We start from the raw sequence: 14,178 nt of genomic DNA on the forward strand, positions 1-14,178 counted from the left end.
CCTCAGCCCCCCAGATTAATGGAATTATAGTACAAAAGTTTAATAAATTGATGTGTTTGAGTTGACATTGACAGGACAACTCCAGCTACTCTGGGATGAAGCAAAGTGTCCAGATTCATTTCATAACAACTTCAGGATAGATTGATGTCCATTGCTAGGAGACAGAGCAGTATGATCCTTTTGAATTATGCTGGACCTCTCAGCAGCCTTTGCTATCATTGACCATGGTACACTTATGGATCAGTTTTTAAAAATTTAGAGATTATTTTGCCATGAATCTGCTCCTACCTGTCCAGAAGGATTTAAAAGTTGATGCTGGGGGCTTTTGTTCTTCCCAGTGGGGGTTCAGCTATGAAGTCCCAAATAAATCTGATTTGTTGTTGCTGCTTGCAGTGGATGGGGGAAGTTGACCAGAATGTCATCTTACCTGCATGCTGATGATAACCTGTTCTATTTCTCCTTTCCATCTAATTCAAGTTTGGTGGTATCATGCTTTGATATGTGGTATAAGATTGAGAATGTATTGGATGAAAGTATTAAACTTCAACCTCAGTCTTGGCAAGACAGGTTTGTCCATGGTGGGTAATGCCAGTTCTGGTGATGTAATAGAAATGCTGATTCTAGAGGAGGTTCACAAGAAGGAACTTGTTGGTAGCTTGAGAGTGTTTCTGAATCTGGGTCTCTTTGTAATGATAGCCAGAGGTATGTTCTATCAAATTTACTTAACATGCCAACTCTGCCTCTTCTGGGAAGAGGGGAATGTGACCATTGTGTTGCATGTGATGATAACCTTCTGTTTATAAATAGAATTTCTGAATGGGGTTGCACTCCCTCTTAGGGACAAGGTCCGCAGCTTGGGAGTGCTCCTCGACCCAGAGCTTTCATTGGAAGCTCAGGTGACAGCAGCTGACCCCTACCTGGAGTACGACTGCTTGGCGACAGTGACACACACGCTGGTGACTTCCCGCCTTGACTTCTGTAACGCGCTCTACGTGGGGCTATCCTTGAAGACGGTCCGGATACTTCAGCTGGTTCAAAATAGAGCTGCCAGGCTGCTGACGGGGACTGGGCGTTATGTTCACATGACTCCAGTCCTCCGTCAGCTTCACTGGCTTCCCATTGAAGTCCGGGCCCAATTCAAGGTGTTGGTGATGACCTATAAAGCCCTAAACGGCTTGGGTCTTGGTTACCTGAAGGAGCGCTTACATCCATATATGCCCGCCCGCCCCCTGAGATCTGCGGGAGAGGCCCTTCTCCGGGAACCCTTCATGAAGGAAATTAGGAGGGTAAGTACTCGGAGGAGGGCTTTCTCTGTGGTGGTGCCCAATCTATGGAATGCGCTCCCTAGAGAGGTCCGCCTGGCGCCGTCGTTATATGTGTTTCGGCGCCAGGCGAAGACCTTTTTATTCAAATGTCATTTTAACTGTTAATACTATTTATTTATTTTATTCTTCAGCCAGGGCGACTTATTTTATATTGTTAACTTGTTTTATATTCTTATTGTTTAATATTTTAATTGATATATTTGTGAGCTGCCCCGAGGCTTCGGCGAATGGGGTGGCATAGAAATTTTCTAAATAAATAAATAAATATTACTCTAGTGCACTGTACATGGGCTTGTCTTCTCTGTGACCTAGTCCAGAGATTATGAAACAAGCTCCTGCAGAAACTCCCTCAGCCCCAGAAGCACACTTCATCTAAGTGACTTCAAAAACTTGTTTGTTTATGGTGGCTGTGGAATTGCACCTATCAGAGGCGTGGCTTTTGCTTGCTAGTGGTGGATGGGGTCTACAAATAGAAGAGGGACTTGTTCTCTGCTTGTCTCACCCTACCAGCTTGGAGCCTGAAAAAGCCCTGCTCCCTGAAGATAAGTGCTGGAAGTGGGGTTGGTGAAGAAAGACTGAGTAATGTCAACACTATGCATGTTCGTTGCACTTGAAAGAGGACTGGTCATTTTACCTCCCCAGGTGGGAGACAGAGAAGGAACTGGGAGAAGGGGATCCAGGTGAGAGCTAGGAGGACGGCTGCTCCACGTGAGAGGTGGGGCTGCCAGTCAGTGTTTGTAGATTAATTGTAGAGACTGCTGTTGTGTTGCCTTTGTAGAACAGAGTCGGAGATCGTTGTTGTAGGGAGCATATTTATTTCTGACTTCCACCTTGACCCTGTCTTTTATTTAAAGCTAAACTTAGATCAGGTTTTTGTGTATTTTTAATTCAATATTATATGAATTGCTTGATATTTTTATTATGTGGTTTTAAATTGTGATTTTTATTGCTACCCGTTAAATATATTGTGAGCTGCTTTGGGCACAGTCTTGTGGAAAAGCTGCGGAGTATAACTTTCTGAAGAGGATTGTACTGATTTTGAGAGGTTTACTCTTCGTTACATTGTTTTCTGCTTTGGACATACTCTACTGAAAGATGGGTTCACGTTTTTCCTAAAGCATTACATCCAGAAAACAATGCTGTTTCCAAGATGGAACGTGGTTGCTGGAATGTGGGATGTGTCATGGCATTCTGCTGTCAAGAAGAATCTGGTTTTCAAGCCAGGAGTGAGGCTGGGTTCATATTTGTACGTTCATCAGTCAATGACCACTTCAGTCTGCATAGGACAATTAAACGTGCGACAGATAACACACACAAATCCCCAAAGGCAGAGCTTGGATGTGACCTTTTCCTGTCCTAAATCCAATATTTTTCAGTTCAACAGTTCCATAACCAACTCCGTGACAATGGTATTTGGCAAGGAAAAATCAGGTGACAAGCATGCCTTCATGAATAAACCCAGAAGCATGTGTTCCTTCTGCTTTTGAAATAAAAATACTGCTTCATGTGGTACTACTAATTGAATTGTCTTGTTATAAAAAAGAATTTCTACAAAAACAAGATTACTGTGTATTTCTTCCAAGTAATTCAAAAACACATATATAAAGTGTGAATGGTTAAGCAAAATGCAGTATTTCTCTGTTCTCATATACTAAATTGGCTAAGACCTTGTCCTGGCAAATTCATCTGCCTTCCCTTTTCCATCATATATACATGTGCAAGCAGTAAGTACTACCACTATTAATATCTTTCTACCCAATTTTGACTGGTATTTGCAGACTAAAAACATTATCCCCTCCCCACAAACAAACTTATTCCAACATGCTAAGTGAAACCAACCTGCGAGGTTGTTTCAGCATTTGTAATTCTGTATAGTTGAGCAAATGGACATAGGTTTGTATCTTCATGATTTAAGTGATTGTGATATAATACACTATAATGAATAGGGCAGCAGCAACATTCTCATTAACATTAATCAGTTAAAATGTATGAATTATCAAAATGCTGCCCTAAGTTAATCAAGCAGCAGCTTTAATTTTTGTAATTGTTTTAAATGCAATTGCTTATTTATTTTATTTTATTTAAGATATTTGTATGCCATCCTTTGCGAGAGCCTCAGGATGGCTTACACAAATAAAATACCAATACATAAAAGTATAACATAAATAAATTAACAACCCACTCTGGCTGCAATTAAAAATGGTAATAAAATTCAATATTAAAACTTGTTAAAATACTGATTAAATAAAAAGATCTTAACCTGGCGCTGAAAAACATATAATGATGGTGCCAGGTGGACCTCTTATCAAAACTACAGGTGGTAAGTGCTGCACATTGAAACACATTGGTACATTTTGCTGCTAGGGTATGTTTCTGTAGAGTGTACTTTTATGGCAGAACCACAGTACCTGGTACTCCGGAAGAGCAGTAGCTCAGTTCTCTTCTCTTCTTTCAGGACAGAATTCATTCAGAAAGGGAGAGTGTCAATAAAGGGGACAGGATTGCTGAATTGCTTCCTGGAAGTTTTTGCACAAACCTTTTTAAACCAAGGAGTCAAAAAGGTAAATGCTTTATTTTTAACAATCTTTCACACATTCTCAGCATCACATATACTTTGTGAATGTGCTTTCAAGACTTTTCTCCAGAATTTCATTGATTGCGGAATGCAGCTTCATGTACAAGAGAACACCTGTTCTGTATTTATGTAGATTCAAGGCCTACCTGTACTTCTGCCTGAGTTTCATTTCTTTGAAATTTCATTCAGATGAAATGGGGCAAATATTTGAAGCAGAGGTGCTCAACTGGATGAGTGCCCCAGCTGAAATGTCTGAGTCGAATCAAGCTCAGGAAATTCAACCTTGAATGCCCCACCCTGTGTCTCCTTAGTGGCTGTTCTGTATTGGGTGAACTGCTTGAATACTGTGGATTTGTTTTATTTTAATTCGTTATTCTTCCTGTGCCTAATGCAACTAGCTGTGGAAGGAGAGAAAATACCTACCTACCTACATTAAATAGATGGATTTTCCCAGGCACTATATACACCAGGGGTGCCTAGACTTGCTCAACAGAAGAGACCCATACGGTCTATGTCCAATGTTTGACAGCCGCAAGTGGGCACCCGTGGGCTGTGGCAACGGGTGGCAAGCAGCAATGGGGTGGCGAGTGGCAAGCTGCAAAATAAAGAGCCGCATGTGGTTCCTGAGCCTTGGCTTGGCCGCCCCGTGATATGCCAACACAAGCAAATGTTTTCCATTGCTTGTTGGAGAGATAATAGATGAGAATTTATGTAACACAGTTGCTAGAAGACTGAGCAGCAAACCAGGAAGCACATACTTCAGTTAATGACCCCAGGGAAGCCACTAGGGCTGTTTGCATGGGTTATTTAACCCAAGGTGAGGCTTCGGGGTGGGTGAAGATGCAGCTTCTGCTCATGGGTTGCTGCATTCTGTGACCCTAGTGAGTATGGATTATGCAAGGGAGGCTTAACCATCACTCAACCCTGGCTCACTGTGTTTTCATGACACAGCAGTCCCCCGAGGCAGGTTGCCTCTGACCTGTGGACACTGTGGCTTGTCAGTTTCAGCTCACCATCTTTTCAAATGTGAATTCAGGTGGCAAATGCTGACAAATAGAACCAACAAGGGACTGCTAAGAAGCAGGCCGGAGGTGTCATTTGCTTGAGGGAATCTCACGGCTTTCCAAAAACACATGGTATAGTTAAAGATTCAAAACCAGCCCCTACCCCTCATCACCAGAAAAATAAAATACAATAAAATGTTCAATGAGAACAGAGCGTGCTCAGTAGCCATGTAATGTTGGATGTCTGTTGGAAAGGAAAGTGGGGCTGGGGAGGAATAGATTGGAGTGGCAAACTGGAGGAGGGCCTGACTGGTGGGGGATCCTACTAGGAGGTGAGAATACTCAGTAACACTGTTGTACTTCCCACTTTGGTAGATACTAATACTGAGATACCTTATAGGTAAATTGTAAGAGCTGAAATAATGAAAATGCAGCTATACTTGGAACAATTGAATAAATAGTACTATATAGATCCTGTTTATTTTGCTGCCATATGTTTGAACCTTTAGTAAATAGATTTCTAAAACTGGGAAACTGTTATATGTTCCTGCTGTTTCTGGTTTGTTCAAAAGAAAGATTCTGTAGAGTAGCTATTTTTGGCCAACTACACTTAAGTTTAGTAAGCAGCTAAAATAAACCAAATGATAAATCCATGGAAAAGTAGCATAAAACGAATTGGTCTTGCAGAGCGATCCCATGCCTCCTAGGCAGGGTCCAGATTTTCAGATTTTACAGACTGGAAAACAGCTCTGCTTTTGGAGCTCGGGCTCCATGTTCAGATCACCCTGGCCACTTGCACAGCCAGTGCAAAAAGAATCATGCTGGCTGTGCCTTGCAGGTTGTAAGAGAGACTTTGGAAAAGGGTGAGATGGGCACTCTGGGGGAACCAGACTGGCCATGATGCAAACTGTGCTGAAGCTGCTCCAGCCATCTTCCCTCCCTCTGAGAAGCAGCCCATCTTGGGGACATTCAGAGTGGAAGGAGATAAAGAGATTGCGTCTTCCGCTCTGCGCTAGATGAGCTTGGGCCTCCAAATTGGAGACTTAAGCTCCTCTGCATAAGGAGCTTTAGTTGAAAGGGTATTATATTGATTAGAGTTTGAGTTAACCATATCTAATTGGAAAGAACAGTAGTGCTGACTTAAAACTGCCCTTTATTCCTTATTTATTCCCATCAGCTGTCTAGCTGAAATTGGCTGTCTAGATGATTTGCAGGGCAGGAGAAGCACAAAGACCATCTTTGTCTCACTGCTCCCTCCTCTCTGCAGAGGAGGCATGCAGTCTTCTGAGTTCGGAAGCCTATGGACATCCCCTTTAGATAATGCCCCAGCTTTGTCTAGATAGCTGACATGCTGCTGTAATTTGTTGAAGGCGAACCATGATACTAATTGGAATGATCAGGAGCCATTTCATTATTACATACCTTTAGCTGGTGCTTTGCAGTAAAACTCTACAGTTTTACAGAGTTTTAGCAGGCTGTTACCCAACCTATATAACAGAACATGTCCTTTCAGTGCCAGGTGGATCCTTCATGAAAATAGTAAAGCAGCAATAACTGAGATGGTTCTAAAGTTTGAGGTATCTATAGTTCTAGTTTACTTTGCTCACAAAGGCATAAAAGCTCATGTCTGGATGCTGCTACATAGGTTCACTGAATCTGCAAGTTTCATGTCTCCTCTAAAACAGGGAAAAGCACGGGCACTGCTTCTCCGTGGCTTTGTGCCCATAGAAGTGCTGGTGCATCATGCACCAGCCACATGGTGTCAGACTTTGGGACACTACAGCATGGAGGCATGGGACAATGAAAGCCATCTGTCCTATTGAGTTAGAAGATTTTACAGGGTATAGTAAGGCAAGTAAAGGAAAAATTAAATCCCCTTTATCCCCCTCCCTGCTTATATATGTGTATATAAACAAGATCTTGTAGATTTCATTCATCTTCCTGGTGGCTGATATGTATGAATAATTGACAAGTCTTGGCACAGTAAATCAGACAAATGAAAACAATTGATTTTGGCACCTTTTAGGGGGTTCTCTGGATAAGTGTCAGAATAGGAAAGTATTTTAAGATGGCGTAGCTAGAACTGCTGTGTGTGATTGCTGCCACATCAGCTCTTCTTTCTGTACTAAATAAAGAGAATCATTGATTTTCTAAAAACTTCTCTAGTCAGACTTACTCTCTCTATGCTCCCAGATAAACTTGACTCATTTTATTTCGATGTGTACTTGGCATCCTTTTTTGTTGTAGAAGGTTCAAATCTTCTTTCAAGTAGAAGCATTTGCAGTTACTATTTTTATATGGCTAGTTTTGGTTTCCATCCTTCCCATAACAGCTATTTTCAGCACAAGCAAGATAAGGCATCGTGATCAAACAGTAGTTTTGCTGAAGAATAGGTGAATTCATTTGGCCATCTGAGGTACGCATACCAGAATCTGAAATAAAAGTCACACACAACAAGTTTTATGTGAAATCCAAAGAGAGTGAATGACGTATCAGTATTCAGAAAACATTTGTATTTGCAACCTTTGAATGGTGGTATAAGTAACTTTCTTTTCATCATATGCGTACAGATGAGACTTATCAGCTGTGTACAGACATAACAGCAAGCCAGAATTGATTATCGTTCTGGCTTATTGTTCATCCAGTGGACTCTTGCTACTAGGTTAGCTAGTGGCTAAACTGGCCAGGAATTAACAAAGAAGTAAAAGTTTCTTGTTAGTCTGAATCTAGACTCCCTGTTGTTTGCTCTCCTAACAAAACTGATTCTGAAGCCAGGATCTGAAAATGGTTTTCCATTCTGGCTTGCTGGGGGAACAAGAAGATATGATCCAGGTTTAGATGTAATCGGAAGTTTTTACATACTATTTTCTGAATAGTTTATCCAGTTTTTCAGAGGAACCAAGCAGAACAATTGAGCAGCGTGTACAAGGGGGCTTTTTTGCTGATAGGCCAGAATTCTCAGCAGTCCCAGCCTCTCGTTACATCTGAGCACCGTGCATCCGAAATTCATTGCACCAGAATTCAGTACCATGAGATTAATTGAATGAATTCCAGACATTATGGTGACCTTCTCTACCCACCCCACTGTACTTTGCTAAGATTTACTAGGAAATACGTAGAAAATAAAACTGCGAAAATCATAATGTCATACAGATCTAAAGTTTGGTCAGATTTGGAATTCTGCTCATTTCAACTCAGAATATTGTTGCGTTAGAGGTGTTGGAAAAGACAAATGACCAAGGGGATACTGCATCTTTATCTGTATGGAACGGCTTTGAACATTTGGAGCCCTTTTTGTTTAGATGAAAGAGTAACTATGGAACAGGGGACACTGGACTAGTTTATAACATTATTAATGGTGTGAGGAAAGTGGATAGATGTAAGGGGGTATCTTTTGCATTTCATAATACTAGGACTAGGTTCCCTAATGAACTTTAGGAGAGACTGAAGAATCATACAATGCAGAATCTATGTATGGGGTGTGCTGTTGGAAGCATTGTGGTGGCAATGATCCTAGTTGTTTCTAAAGTGGCATTAGGCAAAGAAGTGGGTCTACTGGTGTTTATTGATCCATATTCAGAGGCAGCTCTGGTGTGAAATGCTTGTTGCTGGGGGAGTTGTGGAAGAAGGCGATTACTTTGACCTTGTGCCAGGGCTGTGGGTGTGGATGGCAGGAGTCCAGGCAGATGCACCAGGACCCAGGCAAGAGGACCCAAGACCAGAGTCTAAACTCAGGCTAAAGTCTAGCAGTGAAGTCAGAGGCAGGATTGTAGTCAAGGAACAGGTTGAAGTCAGGAGCCAGGAGTACATGTCAGAACAAGAGCAGGACATGGTTGTGGACAAGCCAAGGGTTGAGAATTGGGAAGACGACAAGAACCGGCAGCGGGAATCCTGAGGCAGGATAACTGCACAGGACTGAGGAGCAGCAAAAGTATAGCAAGCAAGGCCAGGTGGCAAGGCAGAACGAGGGGAGATGAGACAGCAATGCATGGCAGGCTCTAGATCCAGCTAAGGTCCAGTGAGAATCAGGAGCTGAAATGTGCGAAAGGTAACAGAAGAGCTGCGTTGCTGTGGTGAGACACTAAGGCTGGAAACCGCAAGGGTGGGGAAAAGACACAGGAGCTGAAACACCATGGCCAACAGGAAGACCTGCGTTGCTGAGACAGTCTCCAGCGGGGAAAGTTTGCTCTTAAATAGCCCTTGCCCCTAGCTAGGTCTCCTAGCTGGTGCTTATCAAGAGGTTGTGAGCTCCAGCAAGGCCTGGACCCAGTCCAGTCATTACTACAATGGCCATTCTGGTTCTGGCCACCACATGGAGACCTGGAGCAGCCCAGATTCTGATCCTTTGGGCAGCATTGAGCATGTTCTTTCTGCACCTCCTGTAAGGGGGAACAGGGTCAGAGCTCCAGAGCCCATCTCTGAGGTCAAACCACTATCTCTGACCTCAGCTATGGGGATCGTAAATAGCCCGTAGCTTTCTGGACACTAGGAGCCATAGGATTCCTCCCATCCATGAATCTTTTTAAATTATCCAATTTGCTAAAAATAGGAGACTGGAATAGGTAAGTAGGGTGTAACAGGATCTGTGATCTCACACAGAGCAAGGAAATAGAAGTTCTGGTGGGAACACGGGATATATAAATAAAGGGATTTAATTGACAATGGCAAGGAGACATTTGCTGAAAAGCAAATGAATGGTTTGAATTCCCTTTAGTTTGAGTACTTTTAGTTTAGGGGGCATTGTTTTACTTTTTATGATCAAACATGAAAATCTAGTATGTTTTAGAAAAACCGGTCATTGATGAAAGCTAATATACTTCTGTCTAAAATCTACAAAATCCTTTTAGAATATGAATACAAGTTTTAACAAGCAAGAGATTATATAGTAAAACAACTCAAGGTATTGAAGAAGATATACTTCCATAAAAGGTGAATACTGATGGATAACTGGTGACAGTTTTTCCTTGAACATGAACATGAAAGAATATTGTTTTAAGAAGTTAATGAGATAGCAGATTACAACTGAATTCTTACCCACACTGTCCTGGGATTAAGTTCAATTTAATCACAGCAGGGCTTCATTCCAGGGAAATTGTGTTGTATCTCTCATAAATAAAAGTTATAGTACAAATCATAGTAATTCTAGACATTTCTAATAAGAAGGGTGATTTTATCTTTAAGTGAAATATGCCTGTTTTAAAAACATTGGAGGGAAGATACATGATAATATAGAAGATTGGGATCAATTTATAACTTGATTCATATACTTTGCCCATACACACACACACACACACACAAGAAAGACAATACTTTCTGGAAACGTGTGATGAAATCCTATGCATGGTTACTTAGAAGTTCCATTGTCTTCAGTGGGGCTGCCAGGTTAATTAGCATAGAACTGTGGTCTTAAGCTTCAATTCTCACCAAGTTTATTACCTAGCAAGTGCTCCTGAGCTCAGTAGAATTAGTTATCAGTAAACAAGCTTAGGATCATGCTCTTAACCTCATTCAGGATAGCTGTCGCAGGACCTAACAGTATATACGACATACCTGGGACAAATAGAAATCCAAATGGTTAGATAAAGTAAAAGAATCAGTTGCCATGACTAAATAAATAAATAAAACTTAGATCCAGGTGAAAAGGATAAAAAGGTCAAATTGAATAGGCTTGTTTAAAAAGTATGTTTAGAAATTAGAGTACTTAAAGAATAAGCCAATTAAAAGACATCTAAGCTATATGTGGGAAGGTAGACATCTTAATGGTTAAGTGAAGTTTCTTTGATAATGTACATTTCTAGTAAATTATTGTAAAGTGTTATAAATTTAGCGGGTAGAAGCTTGATCACTTGGACCAAGGTTGAAACTTCAGCCAGCTCAGAATTCAGCTGCTAGAATTTTGCATGAAGGAATGAGCCCAGGGGATGGCCCTGACACGGTCTGACGGCCCCAGAGCTGAGCGTCAGCGCTCTGCCTGCCCCCTCTTTCGCACCCTTGCAGCCAGTGCCAGAAGAAACGCAACCGCGGCTCTCTGAGGATGGGCAGGCGACATCGGTGGGGGCAGAGAGGTGAAGGGACTGAGGCAGCAACAGTACAAGGTGTCCTGACGCTGCCCCAGCCTCCTTCCCACCCTCTCCGGGAGTGCCTTAGCCACAGGGACAATAAAGCCCCTCTGGTGAAAATGCAGAGTGGGAGGAGCAGGGGCTTGGAGAGGGCTTCTGTCACGCCTCCTCCCTTGCATTGGGTGAGTGCAGAGCTCTGAGTCTGGAGGAGTTAGCTCCTCACCAGAGAATTGCCCCCTTAAGAAATGGAGTGGGAAAGAAATTTATTAGCATTTAGGTCAATCATCTCTCACTGGAAAGAACAATAATGCTGACTTACAACTGCCCTTTGTCCCTTATTTATTCCATAATTTCCCCCTTCTTTCCTGCCCCAGCTGTTTTATCAAACAATTCCCCATAAGGCAGCTATTTTATGAGGAAGAAAGGAAAAGCAACTGACACACTTTGAACGTAATTGATTCAGTAAATAACATTTTAAAATTCCCAAGGCAAACCTCAGAGCTTCCACATGTCAATTAGTGCTCTACTTAGTAAGTGGTGACAATCGTAATGTAGACGGATGGGCTGTGTTAGCCAGTTCTCACTTCCTGTGGAGATGAGAGAGGCAGGAAAGGAAACCACTTGCCTGATTACTTTTGAAAAGGCAAAGCAGAGCCCACTTTTCTATACATGCTTGCAAAGGAGCACTCAAAAAACAAAGGCTGTTTTAATCATTTACTTGATGAGAAACTAAATTGAAGGATAGTCTGATCAGGTGACTCAGTGAGCAGTGTGATATAAATGCTACAACCAAACAACCCCCTTCTGATTGCTGCAGTGGCTGGGATGTTATGTTCCATTTTGACCTTCGTTGAAACTATCACAGTCCAGAACTTAAATGTTAATCTGTATGATGTAGATATGGCACTTTTGCGAAAGGCATTGAAGGGGGGGGGTCCTTCAGGAACTTCGGAAGTGGCTTACCTCCTTGTTTCTTAGACCAGTCTGTTGTTCCATCTGGGCTCCTTTTCCCGAGTTGTGGGATGGGGCTGGAGAAGATCTGCAGGCCTGGTGCCCATTTCTACTACCACCTGCCCAGCAGTCTTAGGATAATTTAATGGGTTCTTATTTTTTCCTGCTACAAGAGCCAATAGGTCAGCTGTGCTGTGTGTGATATATAGGCTTACAGCTAGAGATGTGAAGGCCTGCGAGGGGGAAGAAAAGCAAACTGCAAAATTTCTCCCTCATCTCATTTTTCCAAAAATCTTGGAGGTGGAAGGAGAGCAGAAAAAAAATGCTTGTGGATTTTTCCCATTTTGGGGGAGTGTGGGGCCTTTACATCTTTACTTGCAACATACAAGTTTTAGAGACTGAACTTTTATAGAGAAGAACTTTTATATCCCTGAATATTTTACTTTCCCCCCCTTCACTCTCTGTGTGTTCTCCCTCTAGGTCTGCAAAAGACCACATATGCTAGCCAGTTCAGTGGAGATGTCCAGAGGCACATATGCCTCTGCCTCTGGATGCTATGGATGAAATCAGTTGTTGCATGGAGGAATCAGAAGACTAAGGGAAATGCGATTTCCTAATCACCTTAAGCCTTTGGCTGATAGCCCATTTTGAAGGCTAACATAATAATGCCACATTGTCCATGCAATGCAAGAAGCTGCCTTAGATGAGGTCAGGCTATTGGTCTGTCTGGCCTGGTTTGCTCTGTTCTGATCAGCAGCAACTCTCCACTGCTTCTGGGTGCTCTCCCATCACCTGCCGCCTTTTATTTATTTATTTATTTATTTATTAAAACATTTTTATGCCGCCCCATTCGCCGAAGCCTCGGGGCGGCTTACAACATAGATAAAACAAGTTAAAATCCATATAAAATAATCTTAATTAAAACTCACATTATAAAATAAGCCGCCCTGGCCAGATAAAATTCAATTGTATTTAGCATTTAAAATGTTGCTTAAATAAAAAGGTCTTAGCCTGGCGCCGAAAAACAAATAACGACGGCGCCAGGCGGACCTCTCCAAAGCCAAAGATTCTGAGGATCATTCAAGCCATGGTTTTCTGCCTGCAAAGCATGTGCTTTATGGCCAAGCTAAGTGTATCTACAGGACTCCTCTGTCAACAGGAAGTCACTTGATTGCAAAGCAGGCCAGCCGGAGAGATTCTTCTTAGTGCTCTGATAGACACAGGCTGCCTAGGTGACCTCTAAACAAGAATACTGGAGTAACTCCTAACAGCACTGCTAAAATAGTTCCAACGCCAAGTGACTTGTCTGTATTCTTTCTCCAGAGTATTTCAATAATGGAGAAACTTCTACAAGAACAGTTTGGTAGCCCATTTCTGTAATTGAGGAAAAGTGAGTATAAGTTTATTGCTTCTTGTGTCAGTATAGCCATGACAATGAAAATTAATACAGGTGTAGGGTTATATTGAGTGGTGTCATTTACCAATAGGGACTTCACTATTTTTCAAGAGGGAGCCAGTTTGGTACCAGAAAGAAAGCATGAGAGCTTCTCTGTCTTGTCTTGCCCTACCTGCCTGCCACCCGTATCTGTCCCCACCCTGCTGACTGCCGCACCTGCTTCTCCCCTCCCCCTGCACGCCCTCCATGTTGGTCTCCCCATTTGTCTCCCTTCAGCATCCCACACGCTCCTCCTCGCCTGCCTGAGTGCTGTCTCTGCCCCATCCATCCATCCATCCATCCATCCATCCATCCATCCATCCATCCATCCGCCATCCCACTTGGCCACAGAAGCCAGTTCTGAAGAGCAGCTGGGCTCTTTGAAGCACCATGTTGCCCTGAAAAGCAGCACTCCCTAGAGGTGGCTAATCCCAAGCGTCTGGCTCCGAGGGCCCTTCTAGAAAGCCAGGTGTCGAGGGAGGGCTGCCTGTGCGACAAGCGCTGCGCAGAGACGTGTGGCTCCCATGGTGACGGGAGAGCAGCAAGCACACCGCTTACCATTCCTCCTGCTTTGCCCGTGGATGTATGGCAAGCCGTTGGTGCTCCAGGGGCCTAGCATAAAGCTGCCCGTGCTTGCAGAAAGGCCGTTCTCCCCTCTGAGCACGTGTCACGCTCAGCACGGAGATTCTGCTTGCCCAGGTCATTCTGCAAGTGCTTTCATAGCGCTTGACGACTCCCTTGCGCCAGGGGCTGCTTGCCCTAAGCGCACTGGTGCCTGCACAGCCGCCCGCGAGACACATTTTTTCCAATAGCACGAAGCTGGATACGA

At 43.0% G+C, this 14,178-nt stretch overlaps 1 protein-coding gene across 4 annotated transcripts in view; it reads left to right on the top strand.

Annotated features, from left to right (window-relative positions):
* Positions 1-14,178, top strand: part of PRELID2 (PRELI domain containing 2) — an 84,837-nt gene that overhangs the window by 29,822 nt on the left and 40,837 nt on the right. For all 4 annotated transcript variants that reach the window (XR_006417026.1, XR_006417025.1, XR_006417024.1 and 1 more), the window contains exons 5-6: positions 3,781-3,886; positions 13,238-13,304. Coding sequence is in view for 1 of the 4 variants with exons in the window: in XM_044454328.1 (XP_044310263.1) it covers positions 3,781-3,886; positions 13,238-13,294 (163 nt within the window). In the remaining 3 variants the exon portion in view is untranslated. The remainder of the gene's footprint in view (positions 1-3,780; positions 3,887-13,237; positions 13,305-14,178) is intronic.

Source organism: Varanus komodoensis, unplaced genomic scaffold, assembly GCF_004798865.1.
Source record: "Varanus komodoensis strain SLA01 unplaced genomic scaffold, ASM479886v1 scaffold7_3, whole genome shotgun sequence".
NCBI classification, from domain to species: Eukaryota; Metazoa; Chordata; class Lepidosauria; order Squamata; family Varanidae; genus Varanus; species Varanus komodoensis.